General features: G+C 38.7%; 1 protein-coding gene across 1 annotated transcript in view; it reads right to left on the minus strand.

Annotated features, from left to right (window-relative positions):
* Positions 1-6,347, minus strand: part of LOC122061740 (zinc finger CCCH domain-containing protein 48-like) — a 17,405-nt gene extending 11,058 nt beyond the window's left edge. The window contains exons 1-8 of the mRNA XM_042625190.1: positions 5,149-6,347; positions 4,922-5,017; positions 3,816-3,905; positions 3,551-3,652; positions 3,136-3,282; positions 2,432-2,551; positions 2,177-2,293; positions 569-751 (exon numbers count right to left, since the gene is read on the minus strand). Coding sequence (XP_042481124.1) covers positions 569-751; positions 2,177-2,293; positions 2,432-2,551; positions 3,136-3,282; positions 3,551-3,652; positions 3,816-3,905; positions 4,922-5,017; positions 5,149-5,613 — 1,320 coding nt within the window. The 5' untranslated portion in view covers positions 5,614-6,347. The remainder of the gene's footprint in view (positions 1-568; positions 752-2,176; positions 2,294-2,431; positions 2,552-3,135; positions 3,283-3,550; positions 3,653-3,815; positions 3,906-4,921; positions 5,018-5,148) is intronic.
* Between the last annotated feature and the right edge of the window lie 3,848 nt (positions 6,348-10,195).

Raw genomic sequence — 10,195 nt, forward strand, 5'->3', positions numbered from 1 at the left:
ACGAGAGATTTCAGTGGGGATAATAGAGAGAAAATTTCAGAGAGGGAAGAAAGGGGAAATCGGCAGCCATGGTTCTCATACCATAACTCTTAATCAAATTTCTATTCTTCAAATCTCAAAACTGAAATTTCTCCATAAGTACATGTCCAATATAAAGGAAAAATTAGACAATTAATGGCAACTTACTTGAAAATAGAAACTAATCTATATAGCAACTAAATAAAAATCAAATCTAAATTAAAATACTATCAAACTAATTTCTAAACCAAAAAAAGGAAAGTAAATAGTAAAATTCTCAAATCAAAGAGATCCCTTCCATCGCCCAATTAGCAAGAGTTGAAGCAGCTGAAGAAGCAAAATCCTTCAGCATACGCTGGAAAGCCTAGAGTTTTTTGTAGGAAATACCAAAATCAATTGCAGGTGGTGTGTCAACAGTCTCAACCTAATTATCTTTGGTTTTGAACGACCACGACCACTCTTTGCCTCAAAATCAGAAGGTTTTACCATGAAGATTCCAACAAGTGGCCTTGGTATGATATGACTTGTGGCAGTGTTCACATTTAACGACTTGCTTGGTGGTATCGCCAATGCGAGATGACCCATCTGAAGTGGGAGTAGAGCTAGTCTGTAAAGCTGATTTTTCAGTCGGAGGATGAAGCATGGAACTACGACGGCATTCTTCCGTGTGAACACTGGCAAAGGACTGTTCTAGAGTAGGTAAGAGAGATTTGTTGAGGACCTGAACACGGATCTGATCATAATGCAGATGCAAACCAGCCAATAAGTCATAAACCATGATTTTGTCCACATGCCTTCGGTAGGCAGCAATAAATGGTGCACTGGTAGGTTGGTAGTCAGCATAGTGATCAAGTTCATACCACAGACTTCGAAGTTCAGCATAGTATTAAGAGTTTTTTTGAGCAGTGGTATGTTCATACACTTAAGCATCAGTCCCTACTTGTCCATCGGCTTCCTTGGCAAAAGATCAAATCTAGACAACAGTAGCTAACAAGTGAAAAACCTCTGGTAATATTCTGTTGCATAGAATTAAGCAGGAAAAAAAAAAAAGGTCATTGGTGATCCATTGATCCTGAGGGGAACCTATTTCAGATGGCTTCGCAGAAGTTCCAATAATGTGTCCTATAAGCCCTTGACTAGTAATAGTCAAGTAGGTAGATCTGGACCAAATTAGGTAATTGGCACCATCTAATTTGACAAAACTAGCACCAAAAGGCACGTACTCATTGCAACCTTGTCCATCAATTCCTGAAGTTGCAGTGGTTAACTCAGCCATGATGATAAAGGAGAGTGAGCAGAGAAATTAAATCAAATAGGGAGAAATCCAATATCTTCAAAACCAACCTTCAGATACTGCTCAAATCACAGACCGAGTTTCCCCATAGGGATGTTGGAACACTCCATATATTAACTTCTTCTAACAAGGGACTAGTGACATTGATTAGTTAGGGTTTTAGGAGAAAACCCTAAAATTTGGAAAATATGTAGATCACCCACTAAACCTTGGCAAACATGGCCACAGGTAGGATTGAGCTCATCTTTAGGGGTGAGTAGAAGCTCCTCCAAAAATCAGCTTGATCTAAAAAGGGGAAAGCCAAAACCGATGGAGTCAGGGATTTGGAGAAAACCTTAATTTCTAAAATCACAGATGGAAGGTTTGTTGAGGAGCTTAGGAGGACCCCTTGATCCAAATTTGAGAATCATCCAACACTTCCAGCCCTAGTTCTTGAAGAATCACCAAAAGTTTCCTTTTTCTTGCAACCAGCCTAAGCCTCAATCTGGCGGGCAGAATTTGTTCAATTTTTTATGGTTTGTTCCCTCATATAGGATGTTCATTATATCCAAAATTCAGCTCCATCTGACTTGTGTTTTGTGTGTAATCGAAATCTCCTACATTCAGCCCTATTTTCCAGATCTGAGTTTTCTTCTGAAACTGAACTTGATTTGCATGGAGTTTATGATGGATCCTATTGGTACTGAATACCCCTTGGTAATTTAGTCTTACACCACATTTCTTCCTAATAAGCTCTACCGCTTAGTAAATAAAAGAGAACCAAATCCAAGTCAACATAAAAAGAAAATAGAACAGCATCAAATACAAAAAAAAAAAAATATATATATATATATATATAGAGAGAGAGAGAGAGAGAGAGAGAACAGCATAAATAAAAACATATAAGAGTAAAGCCAAAAGAAAGTTCCACAAACAGCATACATGTTCTTCACTGTGTGTGTATGTTACTTCCAAGTCGCCGTTTTCTGTAGCAACCCACACCTGAACAAACATGGAATAGACAGCTAAGGCAATAGCTTTGATACATGCACAACCATAAATAGCTATTCACTGAGAAGAAAAGAACCATCAACAACTAAATAAGAAGGGGGAAAAAAACGAGCCAGAACATTGACAAACCTTTATTGTTTTATCAAGTGAACACGATAACAAAAATTGATCCCAACAAAGAACAGACATCACAACTGACGTATGGCCAGTCAAAGTTTGTATACATTGTAAGCTCTCTAGGTCCCAAACCTGAAAGAAAGTACAAATGTTTACACTAAAGGTTAGTCTTAACATGCATACCCAGGAATATTAAAAATAATAACGGAGAGGTTTTGCACACAATCGTCGGATGGGGATAAAAGGGGTGCACCGTAGATCCTCATCCCTCATCCAACGGTAGTGTGCATGGCCGTGCACGTGCACAAAACCTTTTTTTCCAAATAATAACGCAAAGATGTAGAGAAACAAAATTACAATCGGAACATGATAAGCAATGTCTGATAAACAAAAAAATGTGATTAATTTAGTATCCAGGTCATCCAACATAGAAAGCAAGATGTTTGATGCAAAAGCTAAAACATGCAAGGCAAGAAAAAACTAATAATTTGGAACATCACTCCATATTGACAGAAAAGTATAGCTATCATCTATAAGATCTAGGCTAGATTTATAAGCAAGAGATCAAACTCCACATTACATGAATACCTCACACTAAAATTTCTACGGATCATAACAAAGTGAAAGCAAAAAGTCACAACATAAATAAACTACCAAACAATTGCAACGTTTGAATCCAGAAGGTGTAGGAAAATTATTATTGTCCGAAAACTTACTCTTATTGTTTGGTCCATTGAGCCAGAGTAAAGTCTATTAGCTCCAATGACTAATGCAACAACACCAAGACTGTGGCCCTGAAGTGAAGCAGCTGGTTGAAAGCAGTTGCTTGCAGCATCAAATTTCCATGCCAGTATATTACCATCCTGAAGCAAATAAATGGAAGAAGTTTGTTTCTGTCAGTCAGCCTATATGGAGGGGGAAAAAATCTCTCTTGTTTTGCCACGGGGAAGAAGGGCTCTTTGGGAAGGGACAATTTGCTTAGTGATTTCAGTTTCTATTGTTAGACAGCATGGGGGTACATGGGGTTGCAGGTTATTAGCACCACTCAAAAAGGTTCATCTATTTCCCACAACTTGAAGCTCATCAACTGAGTAGAAATATCATAAAGTTCATTGTGCCCAAAAGAATTACCTGGGTTCCAGCAAAAAGCATCCCATTGCCGACAACAAGGGCATAAACTTGTCCAGCAGGTCCATTAAGACTAAGTTCAGAGGCAGTTTGGGTGTGCCAAGCCTACAATATCACCAATACAAGCCATGAATTAAGCAATAACAAGATAACTCTAAATTCAAGCAACTCTGAGCTAAAAATAGCTGTCATAAAATACATCCAAATAACTCTCCAAACTTCAAAATAAAACAAAGAGTAAAATATCCCCCTTGAAACTAATGCTCACCTTGACAGCATTTGGAATTCCAACAAAAAGCCAGGGACCTTCACTTATCATACATCCAATTTCACCTCCCAGATTGATTACACCAGCACACTGAATAAAACAAAGGCATGCAATGTCACTGATATGAGCTTCATAGATAGATAGATTGATGTAGATAGGAGGAAGAGAAGAAAGGTCCAGACAGCCCATCGAACCCAGGCGAATCAATCAACCAGCCAGCCAGCCTAGGCTTTTAAGCGCAGCCTTTGGTCCACTATCGTGGGTCAGATTTAGGCCATACACCCCATGATTTAGGCAAAAGAGAAAACAAGGGCAGTGAGCTATTACATTGTGAGATGCAAGTTAGGCAGTGAGATGCAGTTAGCAAGGTAAGAGACTTTGCAGTTTGCATAGTCAGTGAGAAGCTGATCCAGGCTTGAATGATAGGCTCAAGTCAGATCCCCTTCTCCTATCATCTTTCTTCTTGTTAAAAATCTGTTCCTGTGACGAGTAAGGTTTACATTTCTGCTTTGAGATTGCACTTATATAATCAACAGTTCTGCGGTTTTTATTTGTGGGTTGTTAGTGCTATTCGGAAGGGAGCTAATTAGGGGCTAACTGAGTTGATCTGCTGCCCTGTAAAAGCCTTGCAGTTAATACTGTTTTGGAGCATACTTAATCTGTTTGATGAGTTGCAATTTAGAAGCTTCAGGCCTTCAGATTGGGACAAGATTGGAATGAGTTGTTCACTGTGCACTGGGAGCCAACTGGCCAGGAGTTGGTTCTGATAAGGTCTGGTACTTGGGTGTTATCAGAATTCCTAGGCTTAGGAACTAAAGTAAACGTTTCTATTTCTGTTCTTGTGATCAGCAACATTCAGGTACTGAGCCAAAGTTTCTGATTTTGTGTACTCCTGGTCTGAAGCATCTAACCATTGGAATGAACTAATTTTCACATATGATCATATGTTTATGGAGTTCCTGTTCTGGTGTTATTCTGCCTTGTGGATTTGACACTGAAACTTTCCTTAGGTATGAATTTATTCCATTCTATGAGAGAGAGAGAGAGAGGGACTGATCCATAGACTAGCAGCAGATAGAGCTACAAATTAAATGTATCATAATCACCTGCCCAGATTGACAGTCCCAAACCCGTACAGATTGGTCTTTGCTCCCAGAGTAGAGCTTATCAGAACCGGATGAAAGAGCAATCCCGCTAATAACCTGTTCAACAGGCTCCGGTAGATTAGTGCAGCAATTAACTAAAATACAAGAAGAAAAAGAATACCCATGTTCAGACTTCAGAAAGGAAAGTATAAATAAATTATCAGACAAACTACGATCACGGGGACTACCTTCTGGTGTCCTTCAAGATGCGTCAACAATGTGAAACAATCACTAAGAAACCAAGAGTGCAGAAATCTGCACCTATCTCCATAAGTACAGTTTCCGTCCAGCCAATAATGACAGACCTTGTCCTGTGTTTTTCGAGGAACCCTAGCTGATCCGGGTGCACCACCACCATGATTCCGGCCCCAGGTGTTGGAAGCCCACGGCATATTCGGATTAGGTCTACGGGGCATGGAAGAAGGACCACTGAAACTCCGGTCATTGGCAGGCCCATAAGGACGCTTCGAAGCGATCCCATCGTTACTCTGCGGTGGTGCCAATTCTCTATGAAGGAAGGGGCAAGGGTTCCGGCTACACCTCCCAGCCCGCCAGTGGTAACAGACTTTCTGGGGTTTATCAGATGCGGGTGCGGCTCCCAAGCGATTAAACACACGCTTATTTCCATCTCTTGCTGCTGAGTCGACATCCATAGCTACCACAAATAGAAAACAAATAAACAAAAACCCTAAATTCAGGATCAAAGATACCAATGAAGTCGAAGACCCTTCTAAATTTCCTCAATCAAAACTTGATATCTGCTCCTTCAGTCCAATAGAAGTTAATAGAAAATCTCCTTCGCCTACAATCCAAAAACAGGTAGACGAAGGGCAACTGGGAAAACCCTAAAAATCCTTAGAAAACGCGGAACATAGACCGACACCGATCCGATATGCAGTTCCGGAACTGTAAAGAAGGACGATAAACAAGCATCCTCCATGGACTACGAAACAAGGTAGCAGAATTTTTAGATCCTATCATCACGTACTGCACTGAGAACTTCTTCAAACTATCCCTTTGATATCTGATGATGGCTTTGGAGAAACTTGAAATTGCAAGACACTGCAAGATTCAAACAACAAACCTGGGTCAAATGTAAACTACAAAATCCCCGCTTATGGATGATGAATCTTTGATTCTTTAGAAATCACAATCTCCTCGATAAATTTCTTTAGTTTGATCCCGCACTTCACCGCACCGTCAGAAGCGATAAAGATCGAAGCGTTTCGAGAAGCAGTGACCTAATCAGCAGCTGCAGAACATTCTTTTTTATTTCTTTCTCTGCTATATAATACTGTTTCTTCCCCGCGAAGGAGATGCGGAGAATTAAAGCTAACAGAATAAGAATAGGAAAGTATTTAGCAAAACTAGAACCGAACTGGTTGGATTCGGTTTCAGTTTTGATCCGGTGTGCATTCGATTTGGCCTATTTAAGGTTTTGGACCAAATTTCATAATAAAAAAAATAAAAAAAAAAAACTTATTTAAGGAACCGTTTGACAATGTTCTGTTTTCGTCGTTTCTATGTTTTCTTGTTCTTAGAAACAAAGAAATAGTCTAAAAAGCATTTGACAAAGTTGTTTCATTTCATCCATGACTTTAACAAAACAAATCCGAATTTGAGAGAAAAAAAGATTGTGCTTAATAAATCTCTCAACTATTTAAATCTAAAAAGAAGTAACCAAATCCTCTCTCCCTTTTGGCATCCGATGATACTATTGGGTTTTTTAGTAGCATTATGTCTGCAAAAAAAGTTTCAAGAAACAAATTTATCAAACACCAAAAAATCCGTTTTTATTTTCAGAAACGTGAAAAGCCGTTTCTACTGTTTCTAAACACATAAGTCAATATAAACAAAATTTTGTTCCAAGGAGTACTTGGTCTGAGAACAGAAAAATACAGAAACACGTTTCTGGTTATTTTATCAAACGGGCCCTAAAATTGGACCAAGTCCCGCCTCAATTCTAAAAATCAGTCCTCATACCGAACCTATAGTTCTGATACATTTTCAATTCGTATCGGTTCCTATACAATTCTAATTTCTGTACTCGATTGATATGATATATCTGCTATAATATGGTAACTAAGTCCTGCATCGGTTCAATTCCTTAGGGGCCGTTTGATTTTGTTTCAGTCGTTTCTGTGTCTAGAAACAGCAGAAACGGTTTCTCTCGTTTCTGTTCCAAGAAACAATTTATTTACCTCAAAAAAGTGTTTGATTTTTCTGTTTCAAGAAACAGTTTCTTATGCATGTATCATTAATTACAATTATGCCATTAGAATTTTGACAAAAGGGAAGACATCATACATGATTAAAATGAAAAAACCCAATGTGATAGAGATTCAATAGGGAATATCTTTTTAAATGTCACATAAGTAAATAGAACATAGAGTTTTCTATTACGTAACATATACTCTAACAACTAATATAAAATCATTAATGGTAGCAACTAACATAAAGTCATTAAAATCAAAACATCAAGGTCCATCAATTGGAATCATAGGCATTTCCTTCAATATAGCCATTTGATTTGCTATATTTATCCTCAACATTGACATCTGTCTTGCTCCTCTCTGACTTGTACTTGTAGTTGGAGCAATGAAGTATTGATGATTAGGAGGATTTAGTTGATCAATTACATTATGTTCACAACCATATTCATCAAAAATATCATCTTTAATAGGTATAAATTTAATATAAAATTTAAATAAAAAAAATCCAATTCGCTTTGTTGTAGAACGACTGACCACTTCGTCAACATCTGTAGGCTCTATATCATCCAAACCTACTAAATCTTCAAGGGAATCATGTGTATCATTCTCATCCTCACAACCAAGATCAATGTCAATGGACTTTTGCTTCCCAGCAGTATACTGAGATACTCCTCTATCTCCTCGAGCACTTGAGTTTGAGAAGACCTCTAACAACTCTGGCCACCTTGGAAGTCCACTCTTTCGGAATTTGGTCCAATTTGGATTTGCCTATAATAATAAAAAAAAAAAAATCGATATTATACACTGTTGGCAAAAAAAAAAGGTATTTATCCATTGACTATTGCTTCAAGGAATGGATTACCTTTATAGCATTTTCCCAACAGAATCTGCAGCTGTAGCAGTCTTAGTATTTGAATCCCATCCAAATCTCGTAGTTTCGAGTAACCGCCTGAAACTATTATAGTCACCTCGTAGCTTATTCATCTTATTACGTACACAGTGAAATCTTTATACACCGGCACTCCTTGGGAACCTGCCCACACTATTACATCAGCGGCATCATCAGCCATCTGATTATTGATGAAAATCTCAAAGGATCTCTGATTGATCTTTGTCATGGACAGCTCACAGAAGTGTAATCTAACAACGTAAGTGAAATTTGCATCCACTTGGAAAACCCAAGTGAGATTGTAATTCTGATTGACCTTTCCATCTGGGCCCATCGTCCTTGATGTACTGTATACATCCAATGGGGCTACGTATTCTCGTGTCTCTTTGGAGTAGTGGATTGAAACGTTATTATCAGCTTCCCCTATAATTCCGACACCGGCGCTGAACACGTAAGGAGAATCGTCAAACCATGTCCAACTAAGACCACCAGAATCGTTGGTAGGGGGAATGAAACTCCCACCAACGTTAAACCTAAACATCGTCTACAAAGGTGCGATTCCAAGGTCAATGGATTGGTCAGAGTACCCAACCATGACAAAGAAACCAACCATTATTGCCGATGAGAACAAATACGGAGAAGGAATTACTTCGATTCCATTGATGAAAGCATAAGAACCTTTGTACAGGGGAGAGGGCGAGAAAGAGATTTTAATTTTACTGTCTGTGGAAGCCGGGAGGGAGAATTCTCTGAGAATGTAAGCCTGAGACACAACTTTTGCAGTAATGGAGGCACTGAAATTTTTTAGGACCATAATCCCATTAGCGATTACTGAAAAATATGCATCAGAGGAGTTGAGGCTGCTGTAATCCGATGGGTAGAAGTGGAGCTTGATATAGTGACGATGCTTTGGTGAAACCTTGAAGACGTAAGAGGATTCGTTTGTGAAAATTCTTGCAGACATGTAAGGGACTGTGGAAGGCAGAGACGGTCGCCTTTTCGAGCATAAACACTCCGTTTATGCTCAATTTCGAGCAAAAACACTCCGTTTATGCTCAATTTCGAGCAACCCCCTGAAACTCTCCGTTGCTTGACGAGAGAGAGAGAGAGAGAGAGAGAGAGAGAGAGAGCAGAGAATGCTGAGCTTCGAGAGAGAGCAGAGACGATCGTTAGAGCTTCGCAAGAGAGCAGAGATGGTCGCCGGTGCTTCGAGAGAGAGCAGAGACGGTCGCCGAGCTTTGTGGAGAGTTGCAGCTTGTGGAGAGCTGCAAGGAGATAGGAGAGGGTAGGTCATCGGGACTCGGGATTTCACGATTTTTTCCCCTCACCTTGTTTCAAGAAACAGAAAAATAACTAAAAGGTATTTCTCCATTCCTGTTTATGGGAACAAAAGTAGATATAAATTTAAATTTTTATCTCATAAATAGGTGAAACAGAACAAAAAAATCAAACAGAAAAAATGATGTTTTTCTGTTTCTGAGCACAGAAAAATGGAAAAACCATTTCTAAAAACAAAATCAAATGGGCCCTTAGTTCTTAATTATTGTAATCATATTCTATTCGGTTCAATTTGATTCAGGTTAATTGGTCTGAAATTGATTTTAGTTTTTTATTTTGATTCTATTTGATACCCTTAGTTCTGCCTTACTCAAAACTTTTTTTCAACATTGAAAAAGGATAAAACTTATCATCCACATTAATTAAAACATCATTTTTTTTTTTAATTTATGGAAAACTATAAGAATACGCACTATGGCTGCCCACTTATTGCATGGATTTACAACACTATCCAAAACACTGTTCCTCTCACAGTATGAAACATTCTTAATTATTTTACCTCTAAACTTCACCTTTGCACACCTGAGCCTTGGCTTTCGCCTGGCTGTTTACAGTGCTATGTGGAGTACTATCAAAAGGTTGATCACTTAATCAACTCCTCTCAAGTGCATCTTTGTTTAATTACATCAATTTCCTTGCTTTTAAGAATTATGGCCTTAGGCCATGTTGCCTCCTCTGTGGATCTATATTTGATCACTATGTGGGTCTTTTATGTAATGGCCAAAAGGTTGTTGAACTAAAGTCCTACCAACCCCCCCCAAAGGTTGTTGAACTAAAGTCCTACCAACCCCCCCC

This window comes from Macadamia integrifolia, chromosome 14 (assembly GCF_013358625.1).
Source record: "Macadamia integrifolia cultivar HAES 741 chromosome 14, SCU_Mint_v3, whole genome shotgun sequence".
NCBI classification, from domain to species: domain Eukaryota; kingdom Viridiplantae; phylum Streptophyta; class Magnoliopsida; order Proteales; family Proteaceae; genus Macadamia; species Macadamia integrifolia.